The sequence below is a fragment of the Chiloscyllium plagiosum genome, chromosome 27, assembly GCF_004010195.1.
Source record: "Chiloscyllium plagiosum isolate BGI_BamShark_2017 chromosome 27, ASM401019v2, whole genome shotgun sequence".
NCBI lineage: Eukaryota > Metazoa > Chordata > Chondrichthyes > Orectolobiformes > Hemiscylliidae > Chiloscyllium > Chiloscyllium plagiosum.
Window position 1 is genome coordinate 28,771,402 of NC_057736.1, and position 24,027 is coordinate 28,795,428.

The 24,027-nt window shown below is 40.3% G+C and overlaps 1 protein-coding gene across 1 annotated transcript in view; it reads left to right on the plus strand.

The window, feature by feature from the left end:
- rragca (Ras-related GTP binding Ca) overlaps positions 1-24,027 on the plus strand; it is a 50,284-nt gene that overhangs the window by 22,628 nt on the left and 3,629 nt on the right. Inside the window, exons 2-5 of the mRNA XM_043717819.1 lie at positions 16,056-16,255; positions 19,619-19,733; positions 21,846-21,988; positions 23,612-23,760. Of these exons, the coding sequence (XP_043573754.1) occupies positions 16,056-16,255; positions 19,619-19,733; positions 21,846-21,988; positions 23,612-23,760 (607 nt within the window). The remainder of the gene's footprint in view (positions 1-16,055; positions 16,256-19,618; positions 19,734-21,845; positions 21,989-23,611; positions 23,761-24,027) is intronic.

The window sequence follows — 24,027 nt, forward strand, 5'->3', positions numbered from 1 at the left end:
CGGAGACACATGCGGCGTAGTGGGCGTGTAGGTTAGTGACGTCACTGGGGGCGGAAGTGGCTGCGGCGACCGCAGAGACAGAGTTATTCCCCATAGCCGCGGAGGTCGTGAATCTGCCGGCGATTGTCTTCATGGCGATCGCGGAGGCGGTTGTCTGGGCGGCAATCGCGGAGNNNGATCGCGGAGGCGGTTGTTTGGGCGGCGATCGCGGAGGCTGCGAGGTCGGTGGAGGTGACGTCATCGGCGGTGGCAGCTATTGCCGCGGGCGATGTAGCGGCCCGTGTGGGCAATGGCGCCAGACTGATTTCGGAGGCCGATGGAAGATTCTGGAACAGTTGAGGAATCCGGAGTGTGGGGGTAAGTACATGAAAGTTTTTGGTACTTACTGTCTTTGATTTCCGATATGGCCAGGAAGAACTGTTTGTTTCGTTTATGGATCCTTCTGTGGATGAAGAACAGTAGAGGTCCTTTGCAGGTCTGAGAGTGTTGCCCTGAGCTGGGGTAGGTCGAGTTTCAGGGAATGTAGGTAGCGGCGCATGGCTGCAAGCGTGGAGCGGAGGATCCGGAGGGAGGTCTGAAAGGATAGGCAAAGGAGGTCAGATTGCTGTCTTAGTAAGAAGTGCAATTGCACCAATAGCAAGAAGGCATACAAATGCATGTAGGGTAGAGACCAGGAACTGCAAAAGAGAATCCTGATGGGAGTGATGTATAGGCATCCTAGAAGTAGTTAGTATGTGGGCCAGAAAATCAGGAGATAGAAAAGCCATGTAAGAAAGTCACCAACACAAGAATCTTGGGGGAATTCAGTATGCAGGTGGCCTGAGGGAAATCAGGTTGGTTGCAGATGACTGGGAAAGGAATTCATGGAATGCTTACAAGATAGTTTTTGGATTAGCTTGTGGGTAACCCACACTAGGGAACATCCATTTCTGGATTTTTGTAATGAGGTTGACTTCATGATGGAACTTCAAGTCCAGGAACCCTTAGGGGACAATGACCATAATATGATGGAATTCATCCTGCATTTTGAGAGGTTACTACAATTTGGGTAAAGGTAACTACAAAGTCGTGAGGGAGGAGTTGGCTAGAGTTACTTGGAAGGGGAACCTAGCAAGGAAAGTGATGAAACACCAATTGTAGGATTTCCTCGGGGTAATTCTGGAGGCACAGCAATTCATCTGAAGGAAGACAAAATAAATGAAGGGGCGAGCAAGGCAATCATGGCTGACAAGAGTCAGGGACAGTATAAAAGCAAAAAGTATACAATGGGAAGCCTTTAAAAAGCAGGAGAGAATAACTAAAATGGCAATAAGGGGGAGAAGATAAAATGAGTGTGAGCTGGCCAGTATTATGAAAGAAGATTGCAAGTGTTTATTTTAGGTATCTTAAAAGGTAAGAAAGAGGCAAGAATGGATTTTGGACTGCTGGAAAATGAGGTTGGAGAAATAGTAATGGTGAACAAAGATTCAGCAGAGGAACTGAATAGTGACTTTTTATCAGTCCTCAGGGTGGTAGGTACCAGTAGCTTACCAAACTTTGAAAGTCAGGGGACAGAGGTGAGCATTGTGGCCATCACAAAGGAGCAAGTCCTGGGAAGCCTGAAATTTCTGGTGGATTAATCACCCATACTAAGTGGGCTACACCCTAGGGTTCTGAAGGAGATTGTAGTTTTTTTTTAAAAAAGAATCATGAGTCAGGGAGGGTCCCAGTGGACTGGAAAATGGCTAATGTAACACTCCCCCTTTTTAAGAAGGGAGGGAGACAGGAGCCTGACTTTGGTCATTGGTAAGATTTTCGAGACCATTGTTCAAGTTGAGATTGAGGAGTACTTTGAACAGCATGGTAACATAGGACTGAGTCAGAACAACTTTGTCAAAGGGAGTTCATCCCTGACAAATCTGTTAAATTCTTTGAGGAAATAATGAGCAAGTTAATTAAAGGAGTGGCAGTGCACGTGATCTGTTTGGATTTCCAGAAAGCTTTTGACAAGGTGCTGCACAAGAGGTACCACCACCAATAGGAATCAATATGAAGGTTAAAACTAAGAGGTACAGTTAGTAAGTTTGCAGATTACACCAAAATTGGAGGTGTAGTGGACAGTGAAGAGGGTTGCCTTAGATTACAACAGGATCTGGACCAGATGGGTCAATGGGCTGAGAAGTGGCAGATGGAGTTTAATTTAGCTAAATGCAAAGTGCTGCATTTTGGGAAAGCAAATCTTAGCAGGACTTATACACTTAATGGTAGGCTGGGGCTGTTTTCCCTGGAGCGTCGGAGGCTGAGGGGTGACCTTATAGAGATTTACAAAATTGAGGGACATGGAAAGGGTAAATAGACAAAGTCTTTTCCCTGGGGTTGGGGAGTCCAGAACTAGAGGGCATAGGTTTAGTGTGAGGGGGGAAAGATATAAAAGGGACCTAAGGGGCAACTTCACGCAGAGGGTGGTACATGTATGGAATGAGCTGCCAGAGGATGTGATGGAGGCTGGTACAATTGCAGCATTTGGATGGGTATATGAATAAGAAGGATTTGGAGGGATATGGGCTGGGTGCTGGCAGGTGGGACTAGATTGGGTTGGGATATCTGATTGGCATGGACAGGTTGGACTGAAGGATCCGTTTCCATGCTGTACATCTTTGACACTATACTTGACCACATTCTCAGAAAGCTACCTGCCACAGATGCATCTGTCCATGACCATATCTGTAGGAGTGACTACAACACAGTTCTTATGGAGACAAAGTCCCTTCTTCAGAGTGAAGATATTTCATCATTTTGTGTGGCACTATCATTGTGCTAAATGGGATAGACTGCAAACAAATCTGATCTAAGCTAGGCAGTTCTGTCAGATACAGTTTTGAAGGGTGGTGGACAATTAAGGAGCCCCCTCCAGGAGTGGGTTGTTTAATTATCCCATCCTTAATAAATCCAGCATAAATGACCAGCTTGAAACATTTGCAATAATCTTCATCCAGAAGTGCTGAATGAATGGTGCACCTTCAGATGTCCATAGCATCATAGGTGACAGTCTTCACTCAATTTGAGCTCCACATTGCATCAAGAAATGGTAGCTAACACTTCGTACCATAAAGCTGTGGCCTCTGGCTACTTCTGAAGTGATAGGTGTCACGAACAGTGTCATGAAACTTGGCAATAAATAGCCACTGACATTCCATTTGGGTTCTGCATGGGCCATTCAGCTCATGGCCTCATTGTAGCCTCTGTTCAATTATGAACAAAAGACATGAATTCCTGGATAAGATGTGTGTGACTTCCCTTGACATCAAGGCCACATTTGACTGCGTCTAGTATTAAGGTTCTGGATTAGTGGTGCTGGAAGAGCACAGCAGTTCAGGCAGCATCCGAGGAGCAGTAAAATCGGCGTTTTGGGCAAAAGCCCTTCATCTAGTATTAAGGTGCCTAGCACCCTTCGTTGGGGATGTTTGGTTGCTCAATGTCCCTCACCATTTGTGAGGAAGATATTGAAGCAGTTCCTATTCAAATACTACAAAACCTGCATAACTTCTAGGTTGTACTGATGAGTGGCAAGTAACAGTCACATTACATAAATGGTACATAAAAAAACTCTGAACATGACAGGGTGGTTAAATTCTCAATGTATTACCATTGCTAAATACCCCACTGTCAACATTCTGGGGCTACCATTGACCAGATATCAAACTGGCCTAACCGTAAACATTGTGGCTACAAAGTAAGTCAGATGTTCGAATCCTCCAACATGTAACTCACCACCTTACACCTCAAAGCCCGTCTATCATTGACAAGGCACAAGTCAGGAGTATGATGACTTGAATATTTGCCTGCTAACTGCAGCCTCTGACAACATTCAAGAAGGTTGACACCATCCAGTTAAAAGCCAGGTTGATTAGCACCACGTGAATAGACATTCATTCCGTCCATCATTGGTGCTCAGTAGTAACTCTGCGTACCATCTACGAGATGCACTGCAGAAATTCACAAAAGACTCCACAGACCACCTTGCATGTTGACAACTGTTACTACTAAGCAGCAGGTGCATGGGAATATCGCCACCTACAAGTTGCTCTCCAAGCCATTCGCCACTCATTGGAAATACATCACTGTTCATTAAGTGTCAAATCCTGGAACTCATTCCCAGACAGCAATGTGGATGTGCTTCAAAAAATAGACTGCAGCAGTTCATGAAGACAGCTTACCACCACCTTTAAAGGGCAACAGCTGGCCCAGCAAATAATGGCGCATCCAATGAATGAATTAAAAAAACAAAGCAGACATTGATGTTCAATATCATCTCCTTTGTGCCAGCATTTCCTTCAGTTTCTTTAAGTTTCGGCAAACCAGAACCAAACTCCTGGTCTACAGAGCAGTAGTAATTCCTACTCTCCTATATGGTTTAGTATTGTAGACTGTGTTCAAACACCTCAACCCGAGAGGCTCCACCAGTACTACCTCCAAGATCCTGCAAAAGAATTGATAGAATAGGTGTTCCAAAATCTCTGTTCTTTGTCAGACCACCATTTCCCTGCATCAATATTTAGCATGATGGGCCATGTAATTTACATGCCTGATTAGACACCCTGACGTGACAAATGAAGCCCTCCAAAGACAGACTCAACTTCCTGGAAAAATACAACTTCTTCATCCACACCTGAAGTCCTGACCCAAGACCCCTAAAAGTGTAGGGAACATATCTGGGAAGGATCTGTATAACTGGATTCTCACTTCTGAGGTCAAATTGATTTATCTCATCAAACAAGTATCTGCCCCCCCCCCCCCCCCTGTCCCTGTCCCCATTTGTTGAATCACTCTCTGCTCCATTTGAGATACTTCAGGATGTGTTTTGGACTGTTTGGTCACATGAAAGCTCATTTGAGTGTGGAAGCAAGTCATCCTCCACCACAAGGGACTGTTAAGAACAAAGCTTCTAATTATTGAATAGACAGTTGTTTCATTACACCACTAGCCACTTTCTCAATTAAAGCTCGCATTTGCTTTTCATGGTCTTTCATTGGTCATTCAAAAAGTGACATAACTGAAGATCCTGGTTGGCTACATGTTTGCAGGAGTCCTGTAAATTCATTTGAGAGAATATTTATAAGCTTGCATGCTATCAACTAATGTTACATCATCAATCTTTACATTCTTTTCAACAGTGCCATAGAATGTTGCAGCACCCACCTGAACTTGATCGATGGTTCCTTCGTTAAATGTGATGTAGAGTCTTTGTAATTGTTTGAAGTAAAAATGCTCCAGAGTATCCACAGCATCTGAAAGTCTTGAAATAACTGGCAATGTTTCACCCATCCTGATTGGAGAGTAATGAGTGCATTCACTTTTTGAATGGCAGCTTCTGAAGAGAAATGCAATAATTTGGCCATAAACCACTTCACTGTTTTAAACAATTGAAGCTCCGACATGACTAAACACTTGTCAAATCTGGCCAGTCTCATGTTGACAATGGTACTTTGTAGCATTCAGTATTTACCAGCCATATTTCATAACTGAATTCTTTGCTGCTTCCCATGATTAGGTGTGTGAATTTGATGGTGCAAATGGGTACTGCAGGTGCTGGAGATTACAGTCAAGATTAAAGTAGTGCTGGAAAAGCACAGCAGGTCAGGCAGCATCTGAGGAGCAGGAAAATTGAGAGTTTAATGACAAAGTCAAAAAAGTGTGAATACCATGATTGACTCAGCATATTAGGGGCAGTAAGATGTTATTACACAATTTATTTTGAAACTGGCCGTTAGCGTGTATCTTGAATGAAGTACTGTGTCAGATGCTTTTAGCTGGTGGTTGATTCTGCTTGGTGTATCATGCAGTGGTGATGGCTTGAACTGGCTTTGTAAACTTGTCACTAACGGGACTACTTAATGTATCAACTTTCATGACAGCACAAAAAATATGTTTTATTGGGTGGGCATCATCTTGAAAGTGCCTGTTTCCTAAGTCTTGTTATATGCAAAACTATTAGCCAAATGATTGGCCTGTGACAGTTTCAGGTGTATAAATATCTGCTTTAAGTGGATTGGATTAATTGTTCTGTATTTCCTGTCATAAGTTTAGCAGGTTTCAAGGTTTTTTATTATGAGAAAGGCTGGCCTTTATAGAAGTCTATTGCAAGAAGATCCAGTAATCGTAAATGGTTAGCGCACTCTATGAAATGTGTTTTCAAAAAAACCAACATCTCTGAAAAAATAATTTGCTGTTGTGTACTGCTTAACCTGTTGAGGGCTTTGCTAAAGGAACCTGGTTACAGTCTGTTATTGACATTCTTGGTAAGGTAGAAAACATGGTGCTGTAGTGAGCTACATCTTAATTCATTGTCCATTCTGGGAGAAATTTTCTGTAGATGTGCCAATCCTTGCTTTGTTTCTTATTTTCCAATGTCTATGCATGTTTACTGTAACATTATACACTCCTTGCATCACAAGACGAAAGGACTGCCTGCTGTATTTACTTTTTTCCCCAACTGTTTTGAAAAATGCGGCCTTTCAAATCCTGCTTTTTACAGCTTCAAAAAAAGCAGGCATTTAAATCTGGTGAGATTCTCTTTTTTTTTATTTAAAAAAAAAATTGGGTTTTTAAGGTTCCTTGTAACAAGTTCCTCTTTTTGAGAAAATAGGTGATTGCAAGGAGAATGTGTGGTTGGTAATGTCCATGGCTTCAAGAAGAGGGCGTTTGATCGTTGGCTGCAAGGGATCGTGTAATGAGTGGTTACAAAGACTGGGACAACGTAGGTAATTTTTTGGGTGGTGGGGGAGGTGGTGTGAAGCTGCAAAGGAGACCACAATTTCAAACCAGTAATGCAGGAATACTTGGGTCATTGGAGGCCAGGAAACCTAAAATCATTTAAAGCTATTCTTGCAAATGAGTGTCAAGTCTCAACTTTAAGGCTACATAACTTGAGCTACTATATGAGAAGAGATATAGTGGATGCTTTTGTCATGAACACTGTCAGTTAAATTTAAATGAAATGCAATAAAAAGGGTTTGAACTGCTTACCCTTTTTAAGAAATTAATTTTTTTGCATATGTGATGGAATTGTTAGTTTTGACCTCCATTGCCCACAATGGAAACGAAAGAGACTCTTGGTTGGTGTGTTGCCTCCTACGTTCTAGGGTCTGTGATGTCTCAGATTGCCCCTTTGGGGTCCTGAAGGGAGAGGGTATCCAGCTCCAAGTTGTGGTCCACCTAGGTAGAAAGAGGGATAGGGATGTAAGGCAGGATTTCAGGGAGCTAGGGTGGAGGATGGAAGATGAGAACTAGAACAAAGTTATCTCTGGTTTGTGCCTCATGATAGGTGAGGAACCAGGAGAGATATCAGCTGAATACAAGGCTGGAGGGATTGTGCAGGAGGGAGGGTTTCAGGTATATGGATAATTAGGGCTTATTCAGGGGAGGTAGAACCTCTACAAACAGGACGATCGTCACTTGATTGATATCCTGGGTGGGAACTTTGCTCGTGTTCTTCCAGTGGATTTAAACTAGCTCAGCAGGGGGATGGGAACCTGTGGTGTAGTTCCAGTGCACAGGATGCGAGTAGGGAGGACGTGGACAGGATTTCAGTCACAAGAGTGTGCTGGCAGACAGCAAACTGGTTTGAAGTGTCTACTTTAATGCCTGGACTATCGACAATAAGGTAAGTGAGCTTGCAGCATGGATAGGTACCTGAGATGTTGTGGCCATTTTGGAGACTTGTATAGATCAGGGTCAGGAATGGATGTTGCAGGTTCCAGGGTTTAGATCTTTCATTTTAAGATCAGGGAAGGTGGTTTTAAAAAAAGAGGGGGAGGTGTGGTTTTGTTAGTCAAGGACACTATAATAGTGGCTGAAAGAACTTCTAACGAGAACTCGTGTACTGAGATGCTATGGGCTGAGGTTAGAAACGAGAGGAGAGGTCACACTGGGAGTTTTTAATAGGCCTTCACAAAGTTCCAGCGATTTGGAGGAGAGGATTGGCAAAACGATTCCAGGTAGGATTGAAAGGAACAAGGTGGCCATTATGGGGGACTTTAACCTCCCCAGCATTGACTGGAAATGCTATAACTCTGGATGGATCAGTTTTTGTCCAATTATGCAGGAGGGTTTCCTGACACAGTATGTTGAAGGGCCGACAATAGGGGAGGCCACACTGGATCTGGTACTTAGTAATGAACCAGGCCAGGTGTTTGATTTAGTGATAGGTATGTGCCACAGGGCAAGAGTTATAGGTGGGGAAAGGGCAATTATAATGTGATTAGGCAAGACTTGGGAGGCATAGAATGGGGTAGCAAAATGCAGGGTTTGGGGGCAATCTAAATGTGGAGCTAGTTTAAGGAACAGATATTGTCCTTGATTTATAGGTTATGTCCCTGTCAGACAGGGAGGAAGTGATAGGGTAAGGGAACCATAGTTTTACTCAAGAAATTGTAGCTCTTGTCAAGCGGAAGAGGGAGGCTGATGTGACATTGAGATGAGATGGTTCTAATGAGGCAATGGAGAGGGAAGGATTTAGAGTTAAGGGCAAGGTGGGGACATGTGCGGTCTTTAGCAGGTAGAATAAAGGAGAACCCTAAAGCATTCTTATAGGTATGTGAGGACTAAAAGGATGACTAGGGCAGGAAGAGTGCCAAGGTGTGGTGCTTGAAAAGCATGGCAGGTCAGGCAGCATCAGAGGAGCAGGAAAATTGACATTTCGGGCAGAGACCCTTCATCAGGAATGAGGCTAGAAGTCTCTGGGATGGAGAGATAAATGGGAGGGGGGTTGGGGCTGGACGGAAGGTAGCTGAGAGTGCGATAGGTGGATGGAGGTGGGGGTAAAGATGAGTCTGGGGGTAGGTGGTGCAGATAGGTGGGAAGGAAGATGGACAGATGGGACAGGTCATGAGGATGGTGCTGAGCTGGAAGGTTAGAACTGGGTTAGATGGTGAAATGAGGAAACTGGTTGGAGGATCCTGAAGCAGAAGATGAAGCATTCTTCCAGGCATCGGGTAATGAGGGAGTGGCGATGGAGGAGGCCCAGGACCTGCATGTCCTCGGCAGAGTGGGAGGGGGAGTTGAAGTGTTTAGCCACGGGATGGTGGGGTTGGTTGGTGCAGGTATCCCAGAGATGTTCTCTGAAGCACTTTGTGAGTAGGCGTTGTCTCTCTCTAATGTAGAGGAGACCGCATCAGGAGCAATGGATACAATAAATGACCTGTGGAAGAGCAGGTGAAACTTTTGGATGTGGAAGGTTCCTTTGGGGCCTTGAACAGAGGTGAGGGGGGAGGTGTGGACACCAGTTTTGCGCAGGTGTGCCTGAAACGTCAATTTTTTTTCCCTGCTCCTTGGATGCTGTCTGACCTGCAGGCATAGGTGGATGGGTCTTGTAAGTTTGCAGATGACACTAAAGTCTGAGTGGTGGACAGTTTGGAAGAATGCTGCAGTTGCTGGAGGGCTTGGATAAACTGGAGAATTGGGCTGAGGTGGCAATTGGAGCTCACGGCAGATAAATGAGGTGGTTCACTTTTTGGGAAGAGTAACAGGAAGGCAGAATACTGGGTCAGTGAAAAGATTCTCAGTGTGGATGTACCACTTTGGGAAGAATAACAGGAAGGCAGAATACTGGGTCAGTGAAAAGATTCTCAGTAGTGTGGATGTACAGAGGTAAATGCTGCCCATGTACATAGATCCCTGAAAGTTGCCACCCTGGCTGATAGTGCTGTTAAGAAGGCATACCGTGTGTTAGGTTTTATTGGTAGAGGGATTGAGTTCTGGATCTGTGATGTCATGCTGCAACTATACAAAACGCTAGTGCAGCCTCACTTGGAGTATTGTGTACAGTCTGGTCGCCCCATTACAGGAAGGATGTGGAAGCATTGGAAAAGGTGCAGTGGAGATTTACCCGGGTGTTGCCTGCTCTGGTAGGAAGGTCTTAGAGGGGAGGCTGAGGGACTTGGGTCTGTTTTCAGTGAAAAGGAGGCCAATGGGATTTAATAGAGACATACAAGATCAGAGGATTAGATAAGATGGACAGCGAGTCTTTTTCCTAGGATGTTGTCAGCTTGTATGAGGCTGGCGTGTAGCTGCAAATTGAGAGGTAATAAATTTAAGACACATGTCAGGCAGGTTCTTCACACTGTGGTAAGGGCGTGGAATGCCCTGCCTGCCAATGCAGTTAACTCAGTCACATTAGGGGCATTTAAACAGTCCTTGGATAAGCATATGGATGATGGGATCATGTAAGGGTGGTGGGCTTAGATTAGCTCATAGATTGACATAACATTGAGGGCCAAAGGGCCTGTTTTGTGCTGTATTGTTCTGTTTGGAAAATAGCTTTTTTTTAAGTTTAGCAGTGTCAGTTATTTTGAAGATTTAAATTTATGCGGTTTTGTGGAATTTCAAACACTTTGGTGTTTAAAATGTTTTCTTTGTGCTGTGGCCTTATGTTTAATGGTGCATAGAATTCAACATCCCTAATTATTACCTATCAATTCTGCTCAAATTATGTCACCTAATAAATGAGTAATGAGAATGTAAAGGATCCTCTGAAAACCAAAACATAGCCTCAAATTAAAATGTAGCCGTTGAGAAAATGTCAAAGGCCTGTCTGGTAGGTGTTTTACCCCTAGACCACACTTTTCTCACCAAGTTCAATCTTGATTCACCAGCATTTGCAAAGGTATGTCTGTACTGCAGGGTGATGCCAAATGAGATTGGTATGTTCTTTTATCTGATTTAGCCTTGAATATTTTGGTTTCTCTGCCCACTGCTGTTAAAAGGGCAAGGGCAGCACAATGAAGCATTGCTTAATAAACAAGCAAGTTTCTAAGTTTTGACCTCCCATATCCCTACATGTCAGGGTTTTTCAAGAATTCTTGCTCAAGAATTCATGTGTATACAACTTGATGGGCACTAAATAACAAAGTATGCTTATATTCACCCTTTACAACCTTTTTAAAGAGCAGTTTTATTAAGGAAACGTGAAAGCTGCTTAAAAGTAGATATCGGGTGGGAGAGAATTCGCCTTTATATTTCCTATAGATGAATAGCCAAGTGCTACAAAATTAGTGATTTTGGAGGAGTGCTTTTCTAAATGTGGAAATGAAACTTGAACCATCTTCAGGGTCGAGCAGGTAAGAGGACAAGTATAAAGGAATGCTGTTATGACCATCAGATGTAGCAGAAGTGGTAGGATGTTCAAGGCGAGTCTGTTTTGCCATTCAGTAAAATCACGACTGACGTGGTGATCTTCAGCTCCACTTTCCTGTCTTTTCCCAATATCCCTTGATTCAAAGAACATAATGCTCTTCGCAGCGTCTGTGTTTGTTAGAATCCTTTTAATCAACAATCAACCTGAAATTAGCTTCCAAGCCTAGCCCCACGAGCAAACAAATCTCATTTGGTCTGTTCTTGTTAATGCAGGCTGTCTCAAAATCCACAAGTCGTTTCCAGCTCTCAGTTCCCAGTTCACAACTCCAAATGGAAATTAATAAAGTAACAAATGAAGAAAAAAAATCAGTGGGGGAGGGGGATTCTAACACTATATCAATGATTTAGATTAGATTCCCTACAGTATGGAAACACGCCCTTCGGCCCAACAAGTCCACACCAACCCAGTCCCATTTCCCTCTGACTAATGCACCTAACACTATGGGCAATTTAGTGGGACCAATTCACCTGACCTGCACCTGGACTGTGGGAGAAAACCGGAGCACCCGGAGAATGTGTAAACTCCACAAAGTTGCCCGAGGCTGGAATTGAACCTGGGATCCTGGTGCTGTGAGACAGCAGTGGTAATCACTGTGCCACTGTGCCGATTCAAAGACTTGAATTCTGAACAATTGTGGTCCCAGCACTGATCCCTGTGGCACACTACCAGATAGGGGTTACCATCCTGAGAATGTCCTCCTTATCCCAACTTCTTAGTCGCCCAATTTTCTATCTAGAGGGGCCTCGATTATCTAGCATTCAATTATCCGAATATTGGATAATTTGTCAAGATCGCAAAGTCCCGATGTTTGTTTGGCTAAACTGTTATCCAGCATTCGGTTATCCTTAATTTGATTAACCAAAAGAAATACTCTTTTCCCCTCCCCCACATTGTCCTTTGGATAATTGCGGTTCCTCTGCTAATTGCTAAAATACTGCCTCCAACATCGTGGGCTCTTGGCTTAAGTAGTCTAATATGTGGTACCATATCAAATGCCGTGTGAAAATCTAAAACTTTGTTTTAACTGGCATTCTCAATAAACAGGCAAAAATCATATACCTCAAATATAAGTTTACTCAGTTATTCTGTCCAGTTATTATAGTTTTTAAAATTTATTTACTTCAATGTAAATATGTTCATTTGAATGACCACATGAAATATCAACAGTTGATTTAATTTTGAGTCAACTTCTTCTTAAATACCACGATCTACTGTGATCAAGTAATCAGTTGAGGGTGCAAGTAAGAAGGCTCACTGCTGCTAAGTTTTATTTAAGGCAAAATTGCATAGCACTTTAAGTGATTTATGCTGTAAATAAAACATGTGTGTATACCTCTTGCATTGTTTCTATTACTTAGCGTGTATTTTTACATTGATTATGTGGATGTCTTGATTATCCAGAGTATTTAATCAACCGGCAAACTACTGCTCCCACAGGTGCTAGACAATACAAGTTTACTGTATATTACATTCACTGCTTCCTCTTTATCTTGTTTAAGATCTCCAAAGAATTCTAATAAATTTGTCAGGCATCATTCCCCCTTCATGGAGCCATGTTGACTGTGCTTGTTTGTGTATTTATGTACTTCTAAGTACTCTGCAGTGACCTTAATAGACCATTTTCCAATAACCGATGTTAAGCTAACTGGCCTACAATTACCTGTCTTCTTTTTGCTTCCTTGCCTTTTTAAGTTAAGATGTTATATTGGTAGTTTTCCAATCCTCTGAGACATTTCCAGAATCCGCTGAGGATTCCTATCACTTCATTCAACATCTCTGTAGCTACTTCCTTCAATATTCTAGGATGCATGCCTTCCGGTCCAGGGGACCTATCAATCTTTAGTCCCATTGGTTTCCCTAGCATTTTTTCTCTAGTTATTACATTTATTTCCTCTCCTTTTGTCTGTTGGTTTGTTGATTACTCACTTATTTTGGAATGGGATTAGTGTCTGTTATTGTGAAGACTGATGCAGTACATTTATTCAACTCCTCTGCCATTTCCTGGTTGGCCGTTATTATTTTCCTAGCCTTGTTCTTTAAGGGGCTTATATTCACTTTTTTTCTTTTAATAGAATAATGCAGCATGGAAACCACCCTTCTGACCAGGTTTCCTAAACTGAAATCGTCCCATTACTTGTGCTTGTCCATATCCCTCTAACCCTTTTCTACCAGCGTACCTACCCAAATGTTTTTTGAAATGTTGTAATTGTACTTTTCTCTACCACTTCCTCTGTATTTAAAGAAGCTCTTACTGTCTGTATTGATACTTCTACAAGTTTCCTGTCAGGGTGCTTCTTCCTCTTTGGTTTTGTCATCTTTTGTTGGTTTTTAAGATTTTCTCAATCTTCTGGCTCGCCCCTAATCGTTGTCACATTGTTTTTTTTTCTTTTAATTTGATAATTTCCTGACAGTTTCAGCTCTGATCTCCAGCATCTGCAGTCCTCACTTTCTCCTAATTTCCTGACTACCTGGTTAACAATCCTTGACTTATGCCCTGACTACAATCCTTCCTCACCAGGATATATCTTTGCTGTGAGCCATGAACTATATTCTTGAATGTCTGCTATAATTCCTCAACTGTCGTTGCTGCTAGATTCCTTTCTCTGTTTACTCCAGCCTGCTTGCCCTCGTTCCTTTGCTAAGCTTAAGTCAGGGTAAAATCAGACTGCTGAATTCTACCATGCTACATTCACTGTTTTCTGATCTTTCACTCTGACATTTCATGAACTTAAGGTTGGATCTGGTGATACATAATTAACACATCTGTCTCGCTTCTCTTGCTCTGTCTCCCTTCCACCCTCACCCCCCTCCCCCATTTAGTTTAAAGCCTTTTGTTATAGTCCTAATTATTTGATTCAGCAGGAGAGTTCAGGGGAATCTTATCGCACCCAAATAGCTCCCTTCTATTCCAGTACTGATGCTGTGTCCCATGTACTCCAATCCATTCCAATCCACAAAAATCTTTGAGCCATGGTTTAACTCTGAGTTTGTTAACTCTAAGCCAGTTTGCTCGTAGCTTGGGCGTAATCCAGAGATGATTACTTTTGGAGGCTCTGCTTTTTAATTTAGCACCCAACTGTTCAAAATCTTTCAGCAGAACCTCCTACTAATATTATTGGTAACAATGTGACCAATTCTTCTCCAGCCCTGAAGAGATGTCCGCAGTTGTGGTAATGGGCAGACAACACAGCCAGTGGGGCCCCCAGTTATGACCTGCAGAGAACATACTGTCCCTTACCACTGCCATATTCCTATTCTGTCCCTTTCAACCAGTAACTCTCTCCTCTCTTTCTTTCTCCCCCCCCGGGAAAAATCTGATTGCAAAAGCAATGTGACCATTAGACAAATACGGGGTCAAGGTCAAGGCTCCTCGGTTTTAAATTCGAGATCCTCAGAACTGCGTCACCTGTGGTCAGATCTTCTTGTCCCTGATCATAGATCAATTTTGAGTTGCGTAATGAGAGATATGACCGTTCTCTGGAGCAAAGTGTGACAATGTCTGCACCTTTGATCCTATCTCCTCAACTCTGATCCGAAGTTCCTTTAGCTGCAAACACTGATTGCATGTTTACTCTAGATCACATTGATTAATTAATTATTTAATTAAATTTATGATCTAATGACTCTGGATTCCCTATCCTTAAAGTTTAATATAATATCATTTTTATAAACTTTAAAAACTATCAATCTAATGCTTAGTTATTTTCTGAGAAAACATTGGCAACCTAAACACAAGCTGAAACCTCTACTTTTACTTTAAAAACTAGATATATTCACCAGTTCTACATAATCAGCATATTTCCCAGCACGTGTCACTGTGATTAGTGATATCATTCCATCACTGATCTCATTGGAGGTCGGCCTCTTGATTTTTGCCTTTACCCTCCACTCTGGAGCATTTACTTTTTTGCAGTTTATAGTAATTCCTGGTTAAAATACCTCTTTCCCTCTGCATGAATTTCTACTTTGCATTATATTTCCAAAAGTATAATCAGTAAGCTTGTTTTATTTCTTGTTTGTGGATTATATACTAAAAATAGATGTCGCTGATACGTGTAGACATGACTGGCAAATGTTTGATTCTTTGCCAGCACATGTATTCTTAACCAAACTGGAGAATAAAACTTTAATGTGAGTTGAAAGTTCATTTTTCAACTAGTGGGGGTGGGGCAAGTAGAGAGGAGAGACAGTAGTTACCTTGAAAATAATTTTGAACACTATGATATGACCTATACAGCTGTTTCCTGCTGCAACCATAAAACTGAATTACTGTTCTTGTCAGAATTGATTTTCTTTTGTTATGCCAAAACAGTTAACATGGTCTGAATGGTGAACAAAATAGTTAAGGCTACAGTGATTGCTGTTTCAGGAAAGCAAACGTATGGTTTTTGTTTTTTCATGCTGATGGTGTCATGTGTTTTTTCTTTCTAAATTCAGGTTTGATTTGATTTAATTGTCATGTGTACCGAGGTACTATGAAGAGTGTTGTCTTGTGTGCTTCATTAGTAGAATATACTATACAAGTGCATCAGGGTAACAGTGCAGGATGCAATGTTACAGCCACTGAAAAGGTGCACAGGGTCAACGCTCACATTTAAGAGGTCCATTCAAAGGTCTGATAATGGGGGGGAGAAAAAGCTGTTCTTGAAACTGTTCAGACATGTATACAAACGTTTTTTACTTCCACAGGGTGGAAGAGATTATAGCCAGGGTGGGCGGGGTCTTTGATTGCTTTCCCAAATCAGCAGGCAGTATAGGTGAAGCTAATAGATGGAAGGCTGTGGTTGGGTGATGGACTGGGCTGTGTTCACGACTCTGTAGTTTCTTTGGAAGAGCTGTTGCCATTACCACGTTGTCTTGATGAATGTTGTGTCCTCGACAGGATGATTATATGGAAGCTCTAGCAAGACTTCACTTGACAGTATCCAGAGCATACAAAGTCAATCCTGAAATCAATTTTGAAGTATTCATTCACAAAGTAGATGGTTTATCCGATGATCACAAGATAGAAACCCAAAGAGATATTCACCAGCGAGCCAATGATGATCTTGCTGATGCTGGTTTAGAGAAACTCCACCTGAGGTAAGTGATGTAAATGACAGAATACCTGATGCATTGCTGTCAAGCTTGGTATGAAAGATATCTCAGAAATGTATTTGTAATTAACCGTTGATATGAAAGTAAATCATTGCAGTTATTTCGCAGTCTTGGTAATTTAGAATCTCTGCTTCCATCATTTTACTGCCCTATATCTTAATTCATTTTGTGATCTTGATGAAAAATAAATGATTTGCCCTCCTGCTAATATGTAAATTCTCCAAACATTCAAAAAATTGGCTGCAATTCTCCAGAAATGCTGTCCAATTCTCCTCACATGAATTGAATCTCACCCATGCTTTGCTGTAGATGTTTAAAATTTGCAGTAAATCAAGATGGTAAATTATTCTTGTAAATATCACTTTAATAAAGCAATTATTTAATGCATTAACAAACAACCTCTGACCCAGAAATTGTGTAAACCAGAGTCTCATTCTGACAAGTGGCAAATTGTTTCTTGATCCAATTATTTCCTACCTTACTACTAGATTTAACTCTAATTTACTCTTCGGAATAGTTATTCCTCCTCCTCACTCATCCTTAAACTTCGTTTGCTAATACTGTTGCTTGTTGAAAGGTCCAAGTGAACCATTGCTCTTGCTATCGTACTAGCTGTTCTCTCTATCAGCAAGTAGGTCCTTAATAAAAGTAATGTACAAGAAGGTTTAAAATTCTGGCTGATTTTGAAGACATATTTCCAAATTTTGAAAATACTGAATTTGTCACCAATTTTTTTCCAATTTGTGACATTCGTAGCAATTTTTGCTCATATCAAGAGGAATGAACTGGTTGTTTATAAGGCAAAATTTGCTCTGTTTCATAAAACTTTCTCTCTCTCTTAGAAAATCAAGCAATTCTGAGGCATTTACTCTAGTAAACCTTGCATAATTTTAGGTATTGAAAATACTTCTACTTGAAGGGATGGTAGAAACTAAAGGCCAATGATGTAAGCTAGTTGCCAAGAGATTGAATAGAGAATTCAGAGGAATCTGAAAAATGCTAGGAATGTGGAATATTTAAAGTGTATGATATTGATCCATTCAAGGAAGGCTCAATACGTATAAGGAATACAGGTTATCCTGATAAAGTTTAGATATGGTGTTAAAGACTAGGTTAAAGGTTGGTTAGGAAGAGACCCGGGCATGATTTTTATTTTGGCTGGTGCAGTACAAAACCGAATAGTTATTCCCTGTGTATAACCAGTTGTGATGTGACCCAGTTACGTGGAGAAAAGCAGGAGAATGGGATTGAGAAATATGTCAACCATTATCAAATGGTGGAGGAGACCTAATGGTCTGAATGGCTTGTTTCTCCTTCTGTACCTTATAGTCAATTATGGTTTAATTAACAAACTCTAGTCTCTATTTTCATTTGGACTCTCTCATCCCTGCAAACACTACTAGATGGCAGCAGATATGAAGTGATTTAAATAAACATAAACACCAGTATGGACTGGTTGTGCCAAATGCCCTGTTTTGATCCAATGTAATTTACACACACTCAGCTTATTTTATCAAGATTAGATAGGTATAGCTTTTCCTAAATAACCTTGACTCTTTTAGGATGATTCCTTGGGTAGATCTTTCTATGCTTTCTACTTAAATGTTTTACGCTGTCAATATAAAGCTCTGGTTAGGCCCCATTTGGAGTACTGTGTCCAGTTTTGGTCCCCACACCTCAGGAAAGACATACTGGCACTGGAACGTGTCCAGCGGAGATTCACACGGATGATCCCTGGAATGACAGGTCTAACATATGAGGAACGGCTGAGGATACTGGGATTGTATTCGTTGGAGTTTAGAAGATTAAAGGGAGACTTAATAGAGACGTACAAAATAATACATGGCCTGGAAAAGGTGGATGCTAGGAAATTGTTCCAGTTAAACGAGGAGACTAGGACCCGTGGACACAGCCTTAGAATTAGAGGGGGTCATTTCAGAACAGAAATGCGGACACATTTCTTCAGCCAGAGAGTGGTGGGCCTGTGGAATTCATTGCCACGGAGTGCAGTGGAAGCCGGGACGCTAAATGTCTTCAAGGCCGAGATTGATAGATTCTTGTTGTCTAGAGGAATTAAGGGCTACAGGGAGAACGCTGGTAAGTGGAGCTGAAATGCGCATATGCCATGATTGAATGGCGGAGTGGACTCGATGGGCCGAATGACCTTACTTCCACTCCTATGTCTTATGGTCTAATATATCCAGGGAAAAGCCCATTTTGCTAGAACAGCTAGTTTCAATTGCATTTAATGTGTGATAATTAAATAAATGTTCATTAAGATTTTGAAGCCGTATTAAAGTATTAATTTTGTAACACTATATAGCCTTGAACTACAGAAACATTAAACATTTCTTGCAGTTCTGTTGTCCTTCCTAATTTATTTATTTTACCTTTCTTCGAACTAATCAATTTGCATGACTAAACTGGCAAAGTGACAATGCTAAAGGGTGTACATGTGCTGTTCCTGCAGACCAGTTGTGCCTTTAACAGTTCTGCTTCCTTCTAGCACTATATTGAGGCATTAAAAGATTTTCATTTGTTTGTCTCTGAATAAAACTATGCATGCAGATTTGCTGCTTGAAATTTAACATTAATGCAAGGTCATATGATTAGGGTAACTGGTCTGTCTTATTCTTTTTAAAGCCCTTGTGTTGGACAGTACATGTCTCTTTCACAACCTCTTCTTGGAGATGCACAGCTCATTGACAAGTTTCTACACCGAACTCCTCAAACAATGATGAACTTTGAATATACTGCATGCACAGCATATTGACTTTGTTACTTTACAGTCTTGGTGGACCATAAGGCTGGAAACTTAGTTTCAGTTAATGAGCATTCTGTTTGAGAGTTGCAAAGCTTCGGAGAAGTTTATCAAAAAGGACTTTTTCAGGATAGCCAGAAGAAAAATTTGTGGAGAAATTTATAATGTGCAAACTCTCTGCTCTATATTAATCCATCCTCTCTCCACAACAGGAGATAATTAAGACCTGTGCTGGTGAGAATGACCAGCAGTGAACCCACCATTGTGTAGGCACTGCAATCTAACCCCAAATTTGGTTCTTCTGGCTTTGGAAAAATGTGATCGTGTGCAGGTCACCAAAGAGCTTAATTAAGTAGTAATTGTGCAATCTCACTTTCTAGAATTTCTCTCCAAAAATATGTAGAATGTTTTAAAAAGCGCAATATTAGTTAAAACATGTTAAGTTAAAACTACAGCTTAATTTGTGTGAAATCTCTTCAGTTTCTTTCAATTTACTTTTATTAATATGCTTGTGGGCTGGTTGAATAATCTTGACTTAGAAGAATTCTGTTCAATATTACTGATTATATTGTCTGCCTTTTTGCCAGCTTTTACTTGACCAGTATCTATGATCATTCGATATTTGAAGCATTTAGTAAAGTTGTACAGAAGCTTATCCCACAGCTGCCAACACTGGAAAATCTACTTAACATCTTTATATCGGTGAGTACCTAGATTAAAAGCATTTCAATCCAGAGTAGATAAAGGAAAATTTATTTTATTAAACTAAAAATACATTTTGACTGGAAATGTCAGCTCAGACTTCTGATCCAGTCTTATTTCTATCTGTTTTTACACTGAAGTTAATCTACTATTGGATAATTATGCCATATGTTTTGCATTGTGGAATGCTAAACTTTCACAAACAATGCAAAGTGTGCAGTATAACTTGGGAGTGAAGTCACAAAAATCATATTGGAATCCACTGCATTTTGTTCAGGAAATACAGTAGGAGTGAGGTTCTGCAACTTGATTCCTTTTTTGAAAAGTAAATTAGGAAATTATGCTACTAGTAGACAATTGAATTATTTAGATGTTTTTTGTTTAAATTTCTTGCTCATTGTATAACTTGTGGGATTTGAGGCCTTCGGTGTTGAGGCACAATCTTTGAATTGCCTGGGATGCAAGTTTTGGCCATGTTATTGGGAGACCCAATGACAATTTACCTAGGAAATAGTGAAACCTTTCATCCATCTTTCAAAGGTTATTGGGAAAAGCTGTGTTTGTAGCCAATGTCACTGCTAGGTGGAGCCAAACTATTTCATATATGTGCAATAGCTCCTCTTTTTGCACATTTGTTTACTTTCAATTACACCTCTAGTTCCTTGGGACATTTTCAGTATTAAAAATGTTTGCTCTTTGGGATTCCTACACATTACAAATTTGGAAAGAAAGCAGGGAATGCAGTTGTCAGTGATTATTTGTGCATAAAGTTAATGCAAGAGCAACGTTTTCTGCTTCCTTATTGGTGTTGCTGCTTTTTTTTTTACAGATTATCTTCAGATAATTTGCCTTAGTTTCCCATTGAAGTGAAATTAATTAGTTGAATCTTAAAAGTTTGCATGGGCAGAAAATGAGCTAGTGTAATATCTCAGATGGATTGCAACATTATACTGTGTTTGTGTTGGAAATATACACACTGAATGGAAAGTGCAAATCACAATGGACAATCTTTAAATTTTTGTGACTACAATTAATCACTTAAGTGTTCATCATTTTTAACCCCCTTCTCAATGTTTTGCTCTTTGATCCTCTCCACAACGAATTACATCAGTAAAGTTTTCAATTGAAGATTTCTTGGAGATCTGAACTTTGAATGTCATAATTTTTCCCCCTTTTTTTACAAATCTACACATTTTCTAAATCTAACATTGACTTTTTAAGATCACAGCATAAGGGCAGAAGTAGGCCATTCAGCCACTCAAGTCAGCTCTGCCATTTGATAAGTTTGTGGCTGATATGATAATCCTCAAATCCACTTGCCTATGTTTTTACCCCATAACCCTTGATTCCCTTACTGATTTAAAAATCTGATTATTAAACTATATTTAATGGCCCAGTCTCCCCAGTGCTGTGTAATAAAGCATTCTAGTGATTCACTGCCTTCTGAGAAGAAATCCTTTAATATCTGCCCTAATAGGGGAACCCCTTACTCTGCAATTACCTCAAGGAAAAATAGCTTCTCATGATCTACCTATTAAGTTTCTGTAAGAATCTTTTCTGTTTCAACCGCGTCACTTTTCATTCTTAATGAAAGAGGCTCAGCCTCTCCAACTTCCCTTACGCAGGATCAACCTGTTGAACCACCTCTGGGCTACTTTTTCTTCCATTATCGTTTATTCTGTTTTTCTTCTATTACTGGCTGCTGTTCACAATATGCTTCAATTAGTCGTCTTCTGATTTGTTATATGTGCACCTTAAGTCATTTTCCAACCATTTGAGTTATGCACCACCAATAACACATGAGAATTTAGTACTGCAGGCATTGATATAAATAATTTCAATTAAATGACTTGGAATTCCGAGGAATAAATTCTATTGTATCCAAGAAATGACTAAAGTGAAATTTAACAACCAAAACAGAAGTTGTAGCCTGATCGTCTGTCTGCGTTGTAATCAGCAGTTGCTGGTATGCTATCATTGCACTGTTTACTGTAACAGTCCAAAATTAATCTTGACAAGAATTGGTTTTGAGTTGGTGAAAATTACTCTTCTTAAAGCAGTGGTTTTTAAAAAATTAAAATATGGTAAACTAAATGTTTTTGTTTTCTGCAGAATTCTGGGATTGAGAAGGCCTTTCTTTTTGATGTAGTCAGTAAAATTTATATTGCTACGGACAGTTCGCCTGTAGACATGCAGTCATATGAGCTGTGTTGTGATATGATTGATGTGGTGATTGATGTCTCCTGCATTTATGGGTAAGTAACTGGAAGCATTAATAAATATTTACAATTTTTAATACACTTTTGAACCCTGTATTATGATTTTCATTATTCTGTCTGGTTTCAAGTCACAAGAAATATCTGCTTCATTTTCATCTACTCTGCTGGAGTGTAAGTAAATTGGTCTTCTCCAAAATCCCTGTTGTGGAGAAGTGTTTTCCTATAATCCCAATCACAGCAGGGCACAGCACAGCAGGATTCAGCCATAATGCTTGTGTCAGCAGTTTGAAAAAAAAGCCTATCTAATTAATCCTATTCCCTTGTCCTCTCTTTCATAGCCTAACAGTTTTATTTTCCCTTTAGTATTTATCCAATTCCCTTTTGAAAGCTGTTATTAAATCTGCACAATGGCACACTAAAATGTTTAAAAACAAAATTCTGCTTATCCCACCTCTGGCTGTTTTGCCATTTGCCTCAAATTTGTATCCCTTCATTATTGACCTTTCTGCAGGAGGGCAAGAAACCTTTTCAAAACTGCACATTATGGTTTCAGTTGAGTTATGACTTAGTACTTAAAGGATCCTGCTGTGATGCCTCTAGTAATAACTGTTTCAAGCTATGTTTCAGACTTGGCATTGTGATTGTTTTCCATTGTTCCCACTTGAAATGTAAGACTTGTTACTCAAGCAGGTTACAAGTTCCCATTGAGGTGGAGTGGTATGGATCATCACATCTGTAAAGCTCAATTTGCTGGAATCATGTATATTCGGTCTGTGCTAGCTGTCTGAAATGCTACTAAATTAATTAGTTCAATAGTTAATTGTAAAATAATTAATTCCTCTGAAGTTTTCCCATGGCTTATGAATATTTTCTTCAAATACTTATCCAGACACCTTTTGAAATGTGTTGAGTTCATTTGACCATCTTTCAGACAGCTGATTCTAGATCACATGTTGTTGAGTAAAATAATAGTTTCCTCACGTTGCTTCTGTTTCCTTTCCCAATCATTTGAAGTCTTTTTTTCCACTGACTTGTGTGTCACCGAGAACAGTTTCTCCTTATTTACTGCATCAAGGCTCTTAGATTTCAAACACTTCAGCTTAACTGTCTCAGTTCTAAAGAGAATGAATTTAGTTTTTTTGAGTCTCTCTATTTAACTGGAGTCTTGTATCCCTTATCATTTGAATAAATCTTCTCAGCCCACTGTGGCCTTCAGATTCTTCCTGGAATGCTGAAAGTTAGGGACACTGATCCAGGCCTCAACTGAATATTTATCAGTTATTTACTGAAAACAGCGTTTTGTCTATTTAAACTGTCACCTTCGATCCTGTTCTTCATCTTGTCATCTTTCTTAAATTCAAATACTGGCAAAGCATTTATGAACACTTTTTTTTTCCAGACAATGGTATGGTGAACATGATGGCACTTTTCTAATTCATATTGTAGTGACTAAAATTTTCCCAAGAACATAGATGGAATGGTTTCCTATTCTGGAGTTTTTCTAGCAAACCCTGCATAATTTGCTGTCTACGGTCTGAAATTTATATACTGCAGCAATATATTAATGACTTGAGTTTATTTTCTATCATATTCAATTACATCCTAGAGAAGCAGGAAGCTTTGATCTATGAAGTAATACATATAATAAATTCCCTGCAGACTTAAAGAAGATGGCACTGGAAGTGCTTATGATAAAGAGTCTATGGCAATTATCAAACTCAACAACACAACAGTCCTGTACCTGAAGGAAGTGACTAGGTTTCTTGCTCTTGTATGCATCCTAAGAGAGGAAAGCTTTGAGAGAAAAGGTAATGTAAACTAGGGTGCAATTGTTGATGAATAAATATGCTAATTTTTTTCCCTGCAAGGGTTGTAGCAATCGCATTCCTTTTTTATGGTCTTTCTCCGTGCCTCAATCTATTGAGGTTGCACTGGTCTGAATTTGTGGTCCACTTCTTCTGAAGTGTTGCTAGTAGAACATTTTCAATTTTGTTCCAGAATTTTTGGCAATGCATTGGTAAAGCTTACCTTAAGATTTTTTATTTTCCTTTCTCAATCCAATAATTTTCACTTTG